This window comes from Neolamprologus multifasciatus, chromosome 14, assembly GCF_963576455.1.
Source record: "Neolamprologus multifasciatus chromosome 14, fNeoMul1.2, whole genome shotgun sequence".
NCBI classification, from domain to species: Eukaryota; Metazoa; Chordata; class Actinopteri; order Cichliformes; family Cichlidae; genus Neolamprologus; species Neolamprologus multifasciatus.
Window position 1 is genome coordinate 13,125,771 of NC_140452.1, and position 17,279 is coordinate 13,143,049.

A 17,279-nucleotide genomic window follows, 5' to 3' on the forward strand; every position below is an offset into this window, starting at 1 on the left:
TGTTAGAAAACACTTAAAAAAACAGTGCTTGTATGAATGAGTGAATGAGGCATGTAGTAAAGCAGTGAGTGCTCAAGTAGAGTAGAAAAGCACCATATCAGACCCAGTCCATTTACCATTTACCAGTCCTATTGGCATGGCATGGCCTTGTTCAGATACCCTCCAATATGGCTGAAGTAAAACAGTTTTGCAAAGCAGAGTGGAGCAAAATTCTTTCACAGCAATGTGAAAGATTCATTGCCAATCAAAAGCTTGATTGCAGTTCTTGTTGCCAAGCGTGGCACAACCAGTTATTAGCCAATTGCCTCGTCACGAAGAGTGAGGTATAGGTTTGGATACCTTTTCCCCCTTTATAAATGAAATCCTCGTTCAAAAACAGTATTTTGTATTTACTATGGTTATCTGTGTCTAATATTAAAAGTTATTTAATAATCTTAAACATTTAAGTGTGAAATATGCAAAAAATAAAAAAATCAGGAACTTTTCACAGTACCATGGATTACGATCTGCTGTTGCAAGTTAGATCCAAATTTGAGCTTATGCCCATTTAGACCAGTTAGTATTTCTATCTTAGTGCTATTTTCTGTTGTTTTTGTTTGATCTCCATTAATCTTGATGTTATCGAACAAAATATTCCAATTTCAGATGGCTTACATTAGTTTCTTGTCAAAAAAAACATAGACAGTGTTGTGAACTTTGCAGAATAAATGATTATGTCTGTGAAATCTGCAGGCAAAACAAATGTCACTTTTGGTATTGTGGGAAATGAAAAAAAAATAACCCATTACAGCTAAAAACAATGTTTGACTTAAGACAACAAACTATTTTTGTAATATGAAGTATTATGATGTTGTGCACATATACTGGTTGCAACTACTTGCTCCAGGTTGCCAAGTTAAGATCTGTCAGCTAAATTATATTTTCTTTGTCTGTTTTTTTTATCACTGAGTCAAGTGTCTTTCCATAGATACCTATAAACATGTGTTATTTAGCTATGAATCAAAGAGACAACATTTATTGGCATAACCTTCTGGGGTGGACGGCAACACACTTGTTCCATCTATTACCAACAGATGGCTCTTTAGAATGACACTCGCTTTATGACCTTTAGCTGGGACAGTTTTATTTTGTGACAAGGACAACGCTTTCAAGACCTGTGCCATTTCTTCAGTCGGCGTGCATATTTATCAGCCTTTTCCAACAGGGATTTAATCTAAATTATTGCAAGGTTATCCTTCTTGAGTTCAACTTAGTTCTGCCACTTCAGTGAAGTAGCTTGGGCTAAAACTTATTGAGGCCACAATTAGATAAAAACAGTGTGAGCTCTGCATTTTAGAAAGATAGCTTCAAGACAGGAGTAAGTGCAGGTGAAGTAGATACTGAATCTGTAGAAAAGCATACATTCACTGCATTACAATGGAGTTCAGCAACACCTAACATTCTCCTCAACCACCACCTCACATACACTAATGCTGATGTGCTTTTACCATGGGATCTCTTTAAATGAAATGCAGAAGCGCATACTGAAGAGTGGCAGGTCACTTATATATATATATGCAAAGCTTCACTTTTACCATGAAGTTATGTACAGAAAAAAGTTTTCACACAGCAATGCATTTTCATCTGCATTTTTATAAGCATGGCTCACTGCACAGCATTTTAATTTACAAAGCCTCCAAAATTTGAGGGAAATCATGTTTAATTGTGAAATAATACTGCATTTCACTGATACATGTCACTAAGAAATTATTTTCATAATGAAAGAAAAAAAAAACATATTACAAAAAGCTAAAAATGGCCTAACACTCCAGTAGTGGCCCCGAGAGAGCTGTTCATTGCACCCCACATTAAAGATTTGGACATAACAAAGAACAAGTGGGTTTTATTGTCAGACATTACCAGTAGATGGACTTAAAATATCCTTTGTGAACTGCAAGATTAAGTCAAGGGAGTGTTCAAATCAAAAGAGTTTGTTCCTTTAGAGACATGAAAAGGCAGTGAGCATAATTGGGATACATCTGTGAAATTTATGTTTTCCTGTTTTAAGTGAAAGACTCACTAAGTGTCCAAAATGAGACAGGACTGTACACTGTGGAAAATTAATGTGGCTAGCAAATTAAACAAACACACAGACAAAAACCATTTATTTTTCATGAAAATTGCAGCCTGGTGGCTGCTCTACAAAAACATATTTACCATATTAGCCAGTAATTCTCGAGACAGACTTGGACGGTAATGAGAGTGAAGTAAAATGTGACATTTGCCTGCAACAGCTTGTAGACAGGAGTTACTGGGAGCTGTCTGCTAAACCTGTTTCAAATACACAGTTGTTGGCCAATTCCTGTTAGTTATAGATGCCAGTGGCAGCCTCTGGAAAGATCATTTATGACAATAAATGTCCACATTTAGTGAGGATAAAAGTACAGCCAGTGGGCTACATGTCAGGATACTATCAGCCAAGTAACAGTAATTCTAGGCTAACAGTGAATCCAACAATTGACTACCACATGTTTCAACATCTGTGTTAAATCCGATTTCTGTGCAGATGGAATTTCTTTTGAGCCACAAACTCAGGCAAACCCACAGCCTACAAAGCTGCTCATGTGTATACAACATCGTCATTTTCTTCTGACGCGCCAGATGCTTCCTGTGCTGTTACCTTAAAGTTACACTACAGCACTGCACAGTTTAGCTGTCTCCTCTCTGACCTGCTGGAACACAGCACGTTGTGATGGGACGGGCTTGGCATGCGGCACCCTGATTCGCTGTTGTCTCCGGATACTAAAGCCTCGCGCACAGTGCATGCCTGCTCTCTGTTCTTTAGCTGTCAGTCCGTCCGGTCGGCTAGCAGCAGTCGGTGCTCGATTGGCTTGGTCTGGAGAAACCATGGCAGACCTGGGAGATAATGTTACAATTCCTGAGTTCAGCTGCCTTCTCCAAATGGATCCCTACCTCAAACAGTACGAAAAGGACTTCAGGAGGAGGTAAAGCACGGCTCGAACGGCGGTTTTGTAAACAGCTTGTCGCCAAAACCAGTCCCCAGGCAAGCGAGCAAGACCCACGCTTGCAGTGGCATTCGTGTCTTGAATTAAAAACATACACACACTAGAAAAAAAACCCGTTGTTTGCAACACAACCTCGTCTTCAGGTTTGACACTTCAAGCGAATAGAGGTCGCATAGAGCTACGTTTCCCACCCGTTCGCAGTAGCATTACACCCCCGCCCCCTTTTCTAAAACGCGTTCATAGGAGATAAGAGGTGTTCGGCTTATGCAAAAATAACGAACCGCTACCAGAAACTCTTCGTTTTACATGACAAGTTGCTGAGAAAGGGCAAGTCGTCTCCTAACTTCCTGTGCGTGATACTTCGAGAGCGGGCACGTATTTCTCAGTCAGCTGACATCCACGTTGCTTCCTGAGGTGATGCTGTCAGATGCGTGCTTGTTGTTTAGTGGGTCCAGCATCTTCAGGGCAGCTTTTGCTTTCTGTAGGCCTTGCTCTTCATAACAGTATTTTTTTCCCTCCCTCTTAGTATCCCTGCCTTAAGTAGCTCTGCAACGTAGGAGGCTTGTGGCTAGAAAAGATGCTGCTGCAGCTAATTGTTTGTTTTTCAGGGTTATAGGTTCTACAATAGGAGTTATCCTTTAGGCAAAGTGGACTAGGTTATGCTACAGTGGGGCAAAAAAGTATTTAGTCAGCCACCGATTGTGCAAGTTCCCCCACTTAAAATGATGACAGAGGTCAGTAATTTGCACCAGAGGTACACTTCAACTGTGAGAGACAGAATGTGAAAAAAAAAAAAAAATCCATGAATTCACATGGTAGGATTTGTAAAGAATTTATTCGTAAATCAGGGTGGAAAATAAGTATTTGGTCAATAACAAAAATACAACTCAATACTTTGTAACATAACCTTTGTTGGCAATAACAGAGGTCAAACGTTTACTATAGGTCTTTACCAGGTTTGCACACACAGTAGCTGGTATTTTGGCCCATTCCTCCATGCAGATCTTCTCAAGAGCAGTGATGTTTTGGGGCTGTCGCCGAGCAACACGGACTTTCAACTCCCGCCACAGATTTTCTATGGGGTTGAGGTCTGGAGACTGGCTAGGCCACTCCAGGACTTTCAAATGCTTCTTACGGAGCCACTCCTTTGTTGCCCGGGCGGTGTGTTTTGGATCATTGTCATGTTGGAAGGCCCAGCCTCGTTTCATCTTCAAAGTTCTCACTGATGGAAGGAGGTTTTGGCTCAAAATCTCACGATACTTGGCCCCATTCATTCTGTCCTTAACACGGATCAGTCGTCCTGTCCCCTTGGCAGAAAAACAGCCCCATAGCATGATGTTTCCACCCCCATGCTTCACAGTAGGTATGGTGTTCTTGGGATGCAACTCAGTATTCTTCTTCCTCCAAACACGACGAGTTGAGTTTATACCAAAAAGTTCTACTTTGGTTTCATCTGACCACATGACATTCTCCCAATCCTCTGCTGTATCATCCATGTGCTCTCTGGCAAACTTCAGACGGGCCTGGACATGCACTGGCTTCAGCAGCGGAACACGTCTGGCACTGCGGGATTTGATTCCCTGCCGTTGTAGTGTGTTACTGATGGTGACCTTTGTTACTTTGGTCCCAGCTCTCTGCAGGTTATTCACCAGGTCCCCCCGTGTGGTTCTGGGATCTTTGCTCACCGTTCTCATGATCATTTTGACCCCACGGGATGAGATCTTGCGTGGAGCCCCAGATCGAGGGAGATTATCAGTGGTCTTGTATGTCTTCCATTTTCTGATGATTGCTCCCACAGTTGATTTTTTTCACACCAAGCTGCTTGCCTATTGTAGATTCACTCTTCCCAGTCTGGTGCAGGTCTACAATTCTTTTCCTGGTGTCCTTCGAAAGCTCTTTGGTCTTGGCCATGGCGGAGTTTGGAGTCTGACTGGTTGAGGCTGTGGACAGGTGTCTTTTATACAGATGATGAGGTCAAACAGGTGCCATTCATACAGGTAACGAGTGGGGGACAGAAAAGCTTCTTACAGAAGACGTTACAGGTCTGTGAGAGCCAGGGATTTTCCTTGTTTGAGGTGACCAAATACTTATTTTCCACCCTGATTTACGAATAAATTCTTTACAAATCCTACCATGTGAATTCATGGATTTTTTTTTCACATTCTGTCTCTCACAGTTGAAGTGTACCTCTGGTGCAAATTACTGACCTCTGTCATCATTTTAAGTGGGGGAACTTGCACAATCGGTGGCTGACTAAATACTTTTTTGCCCCACTGTATGTTGCATGATGTTCTTCTCCAGCTTAGACTTGAACTCCGGACATATATAAGTATGAATGCACGACTTCAGAACTCGCCTTTGTGTGTGCATGGTATTTGTAAATGTATAAAGTGTGTGTGGGTTAATGAATTGAGTAGCAGTTTAGATCATGTTACTTGAAATGCACAAAGAAGAAGACTCCTAGAGTTTTATGACCAGGCCACACTGAGTCATATGCTTATGATTTAACAACAACAACAAAAAAAAAATCAGTGGAAAGTTTTGACAAATCCTAAAACAGATTAATTTGTTCAACTTTAATTAGCTCAAGTTAAAGATCAGCTAATTAATGTCATTTTTCTTTTCTAATTAGAGACTGCTAGTTTTGTTTATTCTGTCACTTTTATCACCCAAGGGAAAGGGAACACAGTGAAAATTACAGGGATTTATAGAACGACTGTTTGCTTATTGTGACAATTAAAACAAACCTCAGTTAAAAAGAATAAAAGTTTACATTTCTGGAGCACTTTACACGAGACATGGTAAAAGGGGGAAACAAAACCTTGTCCTTCATTGGTACATGCACTGACCTCATGTACATCAACCTCCAACAGTAAATAGACACTGTAAGTCAATAAATTGTGCAATCTTTCTGCTTGCTACTTAAATGTCCTTTTTATTTTTCACGTGTTTTTAACCTGATAATCCGACTAGATTTCAAAGAAGGGATGGATTTTGTAAAAACAATAAAACCCTGCAGAATGAGAGAATATTTGATCATAGCATGAACTGTTTTATAGGTGTGAGGGCATCAGGCTCATTTCAGTCATGTAAAAGGGGGGGAGTCATGCTTATGTTCTTTTTTTAACTTACTGCCAAATGGTGATGATGATCTACAGCTCAGATTGTTATCATTTCTGCTCACCGCAGGGTCAGAGCCTGAAACTAAGCTTTAAAACTCTGCTTAGGGGCTATATAGTTTTATCAATTTTCATTACCATGTCAAATCTGGTTTCTAATGTGGCAGGTAAGGGACCGCCTGCTTTGTATTTCAAGCATGTAAGCAGGGCTCTAGCCTTGCAGAGAGATGAGCGTGTCAGCTCCATCTCAGACACAGCTTGGGATTTTTAGGCTTCACCGAGCTCTAGACGTGTCTCAAACACCTGTCCCGCTGATGAAAGTTGCACATAAATTATTTTACATATAGGATCGCTGCTGTGTGAAGGTTAATTCTTGATAAGCCCCTGGTGTTCTAAGGCCCAGAGTCCAAACACCGTATCATGAACGCAGGCACAGAAATCAGGAGCTTTCTCAGGCTGTGGTGTCACGCTGTGTCCCAGTACTAAGAATTTAGCTGGCTTATCAGAAAGAGACCTATGACCACAGAGGCTGATGCTTTAGATTTCACTGTGATGTCATTGCTCAAGGCTGCTCAGGCTGTGGTTTGTTGAACTGTGGTTCAAGCCAGATACAGATACTGTGCACAGTTTGAAATGACTCCAGTAGATTTTGCAGGTCTGCCATTCTAATTAGTTATTCTGTGGTTGCAGGCAGCTCTCATATTATCAGGATGCTAGTTTCAGATTGATTGTGAAAACAGCCGTTGATATTGCACGCAGGTTACAGCCCCAGTGAGCAGTGCTGTGTTGATATCGTTCATTATTTACTCTTCCTGTTGCGCAAGTCTGTAGGAAGTGCTGCTAGGATTTTGCAGCTCTGGGCCCTATGCATCTCTTAAATTGGATCAAATGAAAGTAGGGAGTATTGGGAATGCTCCTTAGTACTGCACAGATTTGCGTATGTCATCAGAACTCATCTCAAAGTAAAAGGAATAATTCTCAGTTTTCTGCTTGTGATGGTGATGTAATATATTTACAGAAAAGCTAATTATTGACTTTGAAGGGATGACTATGAATGCAGATGCTCTGACTGGGGGAAATGTAAAGGAGGAATTAAAGCTGGAAAAGGGGATAACATGCACACTTGGTTGGTTAATAAGAATTATTAGAAGAGAGGCTAGAGAAGATTTGGAATACTGCCTGTTGTTTTAAATTAAATTGATGTTTTATGTGCCTTCTTTGAAAGTGGCTTTGGAAGCATTTATTGTCTTTGCTTGAGGGTCGACAAAGATGTGAGTTAAACAGAGGAATTTTGCTTTCATCAATCAACTTCTGAGCAAATGTTGAGGTCTCTCTTTAGCCCCATTAATGCTTCACTAGGAAGAACGTTAATGACATTAGTTGAAAGTCACCTTGCTCCAGGCCTGTATGGAAGCCCCCTTTTTTATGTGAGCCAAGATAAAAAGCAGAAAAGCTTATTCTTGTCTTTCTCCAGGCTATTGCAGACTTTCTTGACACTTCTGTGCTTCAGCTGTCACCATCAGTCATACACAACACAACAGACCTTAACACTCACTCTAAATTTAGATGTCCAATTGTATAACAGTGAGTGTGTGAAAAGGGTGCAGAGTTCAGCTCATCTGTGGAGAGAATTTCAAGACGTGCTTTGTAATCAGACGGAAAATATTAAACTGGGACTTTGATTTGGTTAAGATATCAAAATAACACCACTTTTATAGTCCCCGAATCGATGGCTTAAAGGAACACGACACATGAGATGCCACAAAGTTGCTGCAGAGAATTTTTAATCAGACAAAAAATATTTACTTGCAAAAATCGAACGCAAATAAAGAAGATGGAAGCAACAGCTGGGGGGAAAAAAAAGGGAAGACCTTGAACCAGCCATGCATTGGACTGTTAGGGTTAGACTTTACCCCTAAATTAATAACAAAAAGCAAAACTAATGAAATCTAGACTGAAAGCAAGACTGTCCATAATTCCCATCTGAACTAATAATTAATAAACAAAATTAATAAAAGGCAGCTTAAGCAAAATCCATTGCTAGCACAGGAGAGGTGTCTTCCCACTTCTCAAATGTGCCAGTTAATTGAGGCGTGTGGAACTTCTTCAGCCTTAAGCGTTGCATTAACCATTATTCAACACCACTAAGAGTCTTGTCTTTTCTTCTATCTTCAGCATTAGAGGATTGTAAAAACAACATCCAACGCATCAGCCGCTAAACTGCGATTGGATAGTTGGGGAGCTGAGATATGCATGAAAGTACTTAAGAGCCAAAATCAACATGACAGCCTACTTTTCAGTGGTGCATCACCTCATAGGTGCGATCTTGTAACAGGACTGCACCAGAATGGCAGTGAAAAAAAATAATGGCACAGCACACATGGGTGTGTAATTCAGGAGGGCTTTAATGCTCTCAAACAGAGGAATAAGTGAGTGGAGTGAGTGGAGCAGCAACAGAAGTTCTTAAAGAATCTTCAGGTAGAGCTACCATCCCCCAAAAAGCACTAAATCTCACTCTTAGAGGAGGCCACTAGAAACATCTCGATTGCCTTTTGTGTTTATTTTTCTCAGATGTACCACTGTTGCTTGAGTCAGCCAGCCGTGAGCCCTCAGCCATCCAGCGTGTTTATTCTACAACATTAGGTACATAACAGTATCATTTTAGGTATGCTTTGCATTCATGCCAAAAATGTGTTGCTCATTCTTTGAAATGTGGCAGGTGTTTAGAGCACATGAAAGGACATGAGTGTACTGTATGAAAGCATTTTGTTTCACAAATGTAGATATACCTCACTTTGGGAGTCACTTGCACGTGGAATAGACTTTCAGGATGTCTGGCCTGGTCACAAAAGCTGCAAAGCCAATTCAACACTGTCTGCATGTTCTTCCATTTAAGGAAGAGGGTAACAGTTTAACTTTTGTGACACAACTGGCAACCTATACAGAAACAGCCACACCCACTCAGAGATATCAGCCAGGAGACAAGATGAATGCTGTGACATTCATGCAGGAGGAGTGTGTCCGGCATGAATGTCATGTTGCAGATATGAGTTTGGGTTGTCACATCAGAAAATAAAGAACTGAACCGATACTTGATTAGTCCATCTTGCACGCATCTTCACCAACCCTCTTTAAAGGATTGACCCGTATTTTAGTTACAGTAGCTATTATCTCTTTTGAGACGGTAAAACTTACCTCAGGGAAACAAACGCACAACAAAAATCTAAAAATAATAATAATGATAATAATAAATTAAACATGGTCAATGATTCACAAAGAATGAATACAGTCTGATCTAAAGACGCCTGTATTCACTGGGATTTGATCGGATGTGTACTACAAGTTTCAAGCAGTCCACCTCCTCACTACTAAAGTCCAGAAATGCAGGAAAACCGATTAGAACAAGAAAACTACATGGTTGCAGCACAGGAAGTGTCAACACCCGACACAGCAAAAGTGCAGCAGAGGACAACATCAAGGCAGCTTTACTATTTTTGACAAGAGTTTGAATCAGACACAGTCTTCTCTCGGTAATGATATGGTTTTAACTTATTCACGTGACATCGTCTGCTTCAACACAGCTAATCCGATGTGGTGATAATCTAAATCCATTCACAGCATAGGGTCTGCTGTAACACCCATGCAGACTGGAAAAGGATTGGGCAAGAAAACTGACACTTTATCTGCTGTTTCAAATTGTCTGGCTTTGGCACTTTTTTTTTTTTTTTTTTTTGTCAGTCCAACCTTTCATCATCATCTGTGCTGTAGACACATTTTTCTTTCCCAACTTGCGCACCTGGCGAAGTTCAGAACAGCAACGACGTGATTAAGAATAGTTTGTGGTTCTTTGTAGCAGTTTGAGAGGCCGCACACGCATGCTGGATTCAAGCCAAGCAACTCCTGAACCACTTCCTTCGTGCCAGAAATGAGAAGATGACTGTCTTCACCCAAGTCTTCACCAATCTGAACAGGACCTGAGCTATAATGTTCCATTCATTCATTCATTCTTGCATGGACACAGACAGCAGTGTCCAGCAGTGTCTTATGCGAGTAGATGCCATATTTACAAAAATAATCAGATGGGTTTTTTTTACAACCTCGTCCTCAGGCACAGCAAGGTCATACAAGGAGGCAATGGAAGAATCACGATTCTGCTCTGTCATGAGATGTAGTGACAAATGCACATCGCCTTCACTTTGGCCATCAGGCTCTTTAACAGATGATTCAGAGAACTATCCATCTACTCCACCATGATTGGGGAGACAGAGAGAAGAGAGGAGGAGAACACATAATTTATCCTTAGTTTCAGAATTTTTCTACACGCACAATCAGGCTCAGCCATGAAACTACATGAACACATGATTCCAATTATAACCCAATTATTGTAGTTAGTAGATTAATTAAAGACATTCCATAAGGTCAATTTGATATATAATGAAGACTAGGTAAAGTCTTTCAGCTGCTGGTTGTCATTATGTTTCTGGTCAACACCAGAAAGAAAATTCTGCATTGTTATGCTTTTATAATTAGAGCTTTGAGGCAAGATAAAGGTTTGTGAAATGTCTAATCAAGTTAAGGTGACCCTCACATGTACTTTGAGTTAACTGCTCATTAGCACAACAAAACACAAAAATAGATGGTTGTGTGGTAGACATTAGACCTTGTAACATTAACAAATTAGCATTGTCACTGTGAGCACTGTGAAACTGTTGATTTCTGTCAGATAAAGTAAAACAGACTGATTGTGCTCACCGTCGTGCGTTTTCCAAGGCAAGAAAAACCCTACTACCAAAGCATGTTGTTTTAAGCTGTCTTGTTTAAATGCTTTATTAATGTCTTACTTATTTTAACCGTTAAGATATTTCTTTGAACTTGGTTCATTTTCTTAATTTCAAAATTAATTGTCATTGTACAGTTGCACTGAAAAAATGGCGTTTGACACTAGAATCAACAGAAAGGTGCCATGGTAAAGTGAAAGTGTGTTAAGATGAACAACAGCTCCTTGAAAAAGGTTCTCAACCAAGCCCAAGTTTTGTAACTTAATATAAATGTGACAAAATCTCCAAAGAGACCCTCCTGCCCAGCTCCCAAGAGAGAAATTCTAGTTGGCATCCATTCCTGCTGCTGGGCATGGGAAGAGCTTGACTATTCAACTTTTCTTTGTGGTCTTTTTGTCTTCGGATTATTCAATCTCAACGTCATGCTGCTCTGCTTTTTTGCCCACTCCACTTCAGTCTCCTGCAGAGTTTGTTTCTTTTGTGGCCCAGATGAGGGAAGATCTTCTCCCACTGGAGATGATCGATTCTTCACTGCTTCTCTGTGTGCTTCAGAGTTGAAGTCAAGTTTTTCCAGCTGTTTCTGAGCCCCATTTCTCGTATTCAGGAGAGTGTCTCCAGCTGGTCTGCTTTCTTGGACGATATTTGAGCCTCAGATTTCTCAATGGTGAGCTCTTTTCTGGCTTACCTTCTCAAGCACCTGCTAAACCCTAACCCTGATTTTCAATAGAGCTGTTGCCAGCTCATTAGCTTCCTTTTGTGCCTTCTGGACTTTGGTCTTGCTTTCAGCAGAGCTTTATCCAAAGGTCTGTTTTCCCTCTTGTCCTCATGGTCTCAGCATGTAACTTTGAGAAAAATAGCAAATATTTTTACTGTTTGAAATCACAGCCTTGCATAAAGGAAGTGGTACCTCAGTGTATTTTAGGGACACATAATATTACGAAACACCCAAACATTAATGCCATACAGTAGTTTTACTAATTTATGACTTCATAAGCACAAAGTTCTATCCATGTGTAGTGAGACCTTATTTAATTAATGATACTATTAAGTGTTTATTGGCTGTACTTTGGTACTTGGGGTAATTACCAATAAAGTGTAAAACACCCATGTGCACAATAATGGTAAAAAAAAAAAAGCCTGAAAAGGAAAATGCGTTTTTCAATCAGATTTTTAGTATTGAACAGAAACTACCAAAACATAAACCAAGAGGACTGACACCACATGGGATTTAAGTAAAAGCTTGGCTGTTTATTTTGACAAGCCTTTGTAGCCTAGAAGACCCTGGAGGGCTGTGATCACCCTCCAAGTCAACTGATTGTCAGCAACATTATGTCAGTACCACCTCCCAAGACAGTGAGAGTGAGAACATAACTCTAAAACATTACATTTGATATACAGAAATGTATTAAACATAAGGTTCCGACTGATCTTTTCTTTGTGTCCGGAGTCATTATTAGGTATGAATGATTGATGAAGTTATGCATTAATACCTAGAACTTACTTTGGTTGTGACCAGTTGGTCCTCTAAAGTTGCAGGCAATTTAATAATGCCAATGAAGACTACTACAAGACTACTAGGTACAGATGCCTGCTGTTAATTAAACCATGTATATCCCACAGATATGCATATATTATATATTCTAAATGAATCCGTATTTGCTCATCTTGTACAAAAATAACATCATTCTTATGGTGTCCTTATGCAGTTGTACATAGCAACAACATAGTTACTTTCTAAGCAAACATAAATGAATGAATATTCTGTCTTTGCCGTTTAAACCAAACTTATAGCCTTTAAGGAATATTTGGCCAACTTGATATTTTAAGTAAAAATGTGTTTTCTGTCTGAAACTGTCAGTTATCTGACATGGGGATGAGAATTTTGTTGTATGAAGTGGTGTTGCAGTAAGTGTGATCTCTCAATTGTGCCACAGGATATTTTTCTTTTCCAATATCTTTGTAGATAGAGAAGTTATCTAAACCAAAAGATAAGAGATCCAGGACAGAAATCTGTTCTTCACATCTATAATCTCCCACTGCTCTATTACCACTGAATGGGAGACGGGACAAAACACTTTTGTAATTTCAAGCAACAGGGATTAGTAGTGTCTCTAGTCGTTTGCTACCTCAAAATGAGCAGCGGTGTATCTCTCGGAAACTGAAATATTGCTTTGCACTATAGAGAAGCCTGTTATAAAATTCAGCCATGTACCAGAGGTCTGTCTCATCTCTCTTAGTCCATAATCAATATTTTGGTATTGATAATGGACCCCAGCATTATGTAAAAGGAGTGGATTGGTAAACAGTGTTCTTTCATATCAAACTTTAAGCTTCACTAAATAGTATATAGAATTTGTTAGTTTGGGCATATTAACAGTGTACAGCTTCTTTCCACTGTGGTCAAAGGGCTAAGAATGGCATTATTTGGGTTTATGGCTCTTAATATGCAAAGAGATCAAGTACTTATAAGATATATCACATTGCATAATGGACATCACATTTTGGGTTATTTGGACCAAAATACTCAATCTTGCTCTACAAGGGCCTGATATCCACTTACGAGAACATTATACTGCAACTGTTCTATCGAAATTTTAAATGAATATCTCATATGTGGCTCTCATTTTTCTTAGAAACAAAATTAGGTAAAAAAAAAAAATAATAAAAAAAAAAAATATATATATATATATATAGAACAGTTGCAGTATAATGTCCTCGTAAGTGGATATCAGGCCTTTGTACAGCAATATTGAGTACTTTGGTCCAAATAACCCAAAATGTGATGTCCACATATGTGGACGCCAGGTCCTAGGAGGTTAAACATCTGACTACAATTGAAAATATAAAATGCACACACATTTTCATTGTCTGACAAGTTTTCAGGGAATGCAAGGAGGAAGAGAGAAGATGTGGGGAGACCGCTAGTTTTGCAGTCATGATTCTGATCTGCTAGCTTCAGGACTTCATGGCTAACAGTGAAGAAAAGTGGGTGGAGATGGTAGAATGTTTCGCAGACAAATTTTGACTATGGATACCATGTGCAGTCCAGTACTGTAGTAATCTGTAGAATTTGCAACTAATGTAAAACATTTGGATATTTATGGAAATATAAAGCCAGTGTGAGGATTGAGGTGAGGAGAGTTAACAACTTAATCCAAACTCAATTTTTAGATAAATGCACAGGGTGGAAAGGAGAGATATACTGCATGTGTTTGATTTATATTTGATAAATGTAACATTTGTGTTTGCTGTACCTTTAAGCAATCCAACCAAACTCACTATGTTTTATCTGAAGTAGAACCCAATGTAAAAGATGACTGCATCCATACACTACTGGATTTTGGCTCTTGAGTCCCTCTGCTCCAACCTCCTTGAACCCATTAGTAATGATAACAGACATGACTTTCATGCCTTCTAATACTGTGGCAGTGAAGCACTGCCACTGTGTGAATCCATCCTTTGTCCCTTTTCTCAGTATATTCTTGAAACTGTGACAAAATGGCAAAGGAAGCATGTGGCAGCGTTCGTTGGACTTAAAAGGTTTACATTTGGCAACCACTGTCTGTACCCACTATGCTCAACACAGGGAGCAGCTGCTGAGAAATGGCGCTGTTACTTCAGCCCATCATCACTAGCCCCAGGGCATTCATAGGCCAGTCTGAGCTTGGCTTCAGGGCTATAGGGGAGGGAGTGCACTTAACTCTGCTGGTTGCAAGAGGCTTTCTTTACCGGGAGGGGATCTGATATGGACACCGGCTTGGCTGCTGGAACTTAAGTGAGATAAATTGCAGAGTAGTTAGTCTGTCCTTTGCAGTTGAAGGTAACGGACAGGTTTATCTCTCAGGATATGTCTGTAGTCACACATTCTTGATGCTATGAGGCAGGTTTGCATCCTGAGTGTAGACCTTGGAAACTTGTGAGCACAGAAATATTATGAGCCGCTGAATGTGCTTGTTTTTTGGGGTCCCCCCCCAAATAGATCTTCTATGGACTACTTTCATATGCATATCGATACATGCATGAAGTGCATAAGAGCATGTTTTAACGCTATGATGATCTAGCGTAGAACAACACAAATGAATGGTGAAACCTTCTGACTGTGATTGTTTTTAGAAGAATTTTTGAACATCGACAGAGTACAGCAGAGGGACTTCATTTTCTGATACCTGAATCAGAATCAGAACACTTTATCAATCCCTAAGGGAATTATGTATGATTTTGATTTTATCATTTGGTGCGTAGCGATGATTTTTTTTGTGTGTGTTTACATGCCCTTGCTCTTGTGTTGCCTTAGTTACAAGTAAATAATTCAATCAATGTAGTTTCAAATGATCTTTTACTTTATATAACTTGGAAAATGTTTATAAAATAATATATGATATTCTGTTTTTGTTTTTATTTATATGTAAATTATGACACTAGAATGAAATAGAAAGCCTTTGTACGGTACCTTTCAAAATACAATTAGCAGAAATTAGGAGAGCTACTCATGGTTAGTGCACAGTTACACAGCTAACTAAAAAATAATTAGATAAATATATACATGAATACACAGTTAAATAAAAAACAATAACTGCACAGTGATGAATTTCGCAAGAATGATTTTATTGCATATTTTGAAAGTTACACAACGGTAATTCTTCCACTTGCAGAGAGTAAACATTAATAAAAATGAAAAATCTTTTAAAAGAAAACCCAAATGAGATAAATCAGTAAGTTCTTAAAGAATTAACCTCAGATTTATTATAAATCCACAGCCAATTCGATCCAGAGAAAGTTACTGTGGAGAAAAAAAGGGAACATGCCAGCTGAAGTAGAAGCAGAGGAGACAGCTTGATGCAATAGGAGGAAAAACCAGTTGCAAGTTATTCTGTGCAGAATTCTTGAAATCTATTCAGCATAATATACTGTATAATATCAGATATAATCATCAAATGGTACATTAACTGGAGGACTTTCATTCATACATGTTTTTTATGTGTTCTCTGTGCTTTGAAGGTATGAGTTGCTACAGAAGCAGCTTTTCCTGCTGGAAGAGGCTGAGGGAGGCTTTGACCAGTTCACACGCAGTTACAATACCTTCGGTGTTCAGCGAAGGCCTGACAACAGCCTGTATTTTAAAGAATGGGCTCCAGCTGCAGAAGCCCTCTTCCTTACAGGCGACTTCAGTAAGTAGCTTGAGAAGAACCGTCTGTTCTGTCTGTGACACCAAGGTGCTGTGCATGTGACATCCGAGTTGTTTCCTTTAAGCTTAGTGAACTTTCTTGCTGTGTATAATTCTTGACACAATGTGGATTGGACACCCTTAAGGTGGAAAGTTGTCACTGTCACCTCAATGCTATTTCTTTTTCAGGGCTTCATGTGTGCTGGGGAATCTCCCATCTGCTTTACTCCCAGCAGAAATCCTCATTATGCTAAAAAAAAACAAAAAAAACATAGGTGAAGCTGGTAAATTTCTACAGTAGCAATCATTTTCTAAATAACATTAAAATACAAAAAAAGCAAATTAATTTGAAGCTGCATAAACAATTTGACCCCCCCCCCCCCCCCCCCCAAAAAAAGAAAAGAGATTTCAGTGCAGAGCGAAAGGTTGCATGTCTTCATAGTGCATTAAATAAATTAAATAAAAGATTTGACATTTTTGCGCTCCTGAACACAAAAGGGCAAGAAATTAAGAAAACGCACAGTGTGCCGTGTTTCAACAGTATCATCACTTTTGAACAGCCGACATGGGAGTTGGAAATGTGGAAGATATTGATTACACGGGATAAACTTGCATACTGAAGGGTAGCTTTTGAATGTTGGGAGTGTTTGTTAATATTTTAGCAGCTAGTTATTTCATCATCGCTCGCAAAGTTGTTGAGAGTGCAACCTCTGTGTTTGCACTGAAATCTCTATTCCCTCTGGTCCCAACTTTGGAAGTAATTTAATGGCCTTTCGGATTTTATTTTTAGTTTTTTTATTTTTGGATGTAGTGGAAAAATACAGCAACATTGTTTTGTTATATCATCCTTAAGATGATTGACTGAGACAAGCTCTCATGTCTCAAGTGTTTTTCACAACCATTATTTTTATTATTAGTAGTATTATTATTATTATTATTGGTCCCTGTTCTCCCCCCCCCCCCCGGCATAAAGTTTTCCAAAGTTATTCATTCCTTAGGAAGATTTAATGTATGCATGCACTGTTAATTGGTAAAGAGTGTGTGTTAGGTTTTGTAATGTTGATTATCATTTATGCTTAGAAATATCTACTTATATATGCTTAGAGTTTTATAATTAGTTTTAGATTGGTAGAGGTGTATAATCGATTGTGTAGTGATAGGATGTGTGATCCTTAATAGTCTGTAAAGGCTTGGTGTGCATTCCAGAGTGTTC

General features: G+C 39.3%; 1 protein-coding gene across 1 annotated transcript in view; it reads left to right on the forward strand.

Annotated features, from left to right (window-relative positions):
• The first annotated feature begins 2,709 nt into the window (after positions 1 to 2,709).
• gbe1b (glucan (1,4-alpha-), branching enzyme 1b) overlaps positions 2,710 to 17,279 on the forward strand; it is a 114,804-nt gene continuing 100,234 nt past the window's right edge. The window contains exons 1-2 of the mRNA XM_085131393.1: positions 2,710 to 2,984; positions 15,901 to 16,070. Coding sequence (XP_084987519.1) covers positions 2,803 to 2,984; positions 15,901 to 16,070 — 352 coding nt within the window. The 5' untranslated portion in view covers positions 2,710 to 2,802. The remainder of the gene's footprint in view (positions 2,985 to 15,900; positions 16,071 to 17,279) is intronic.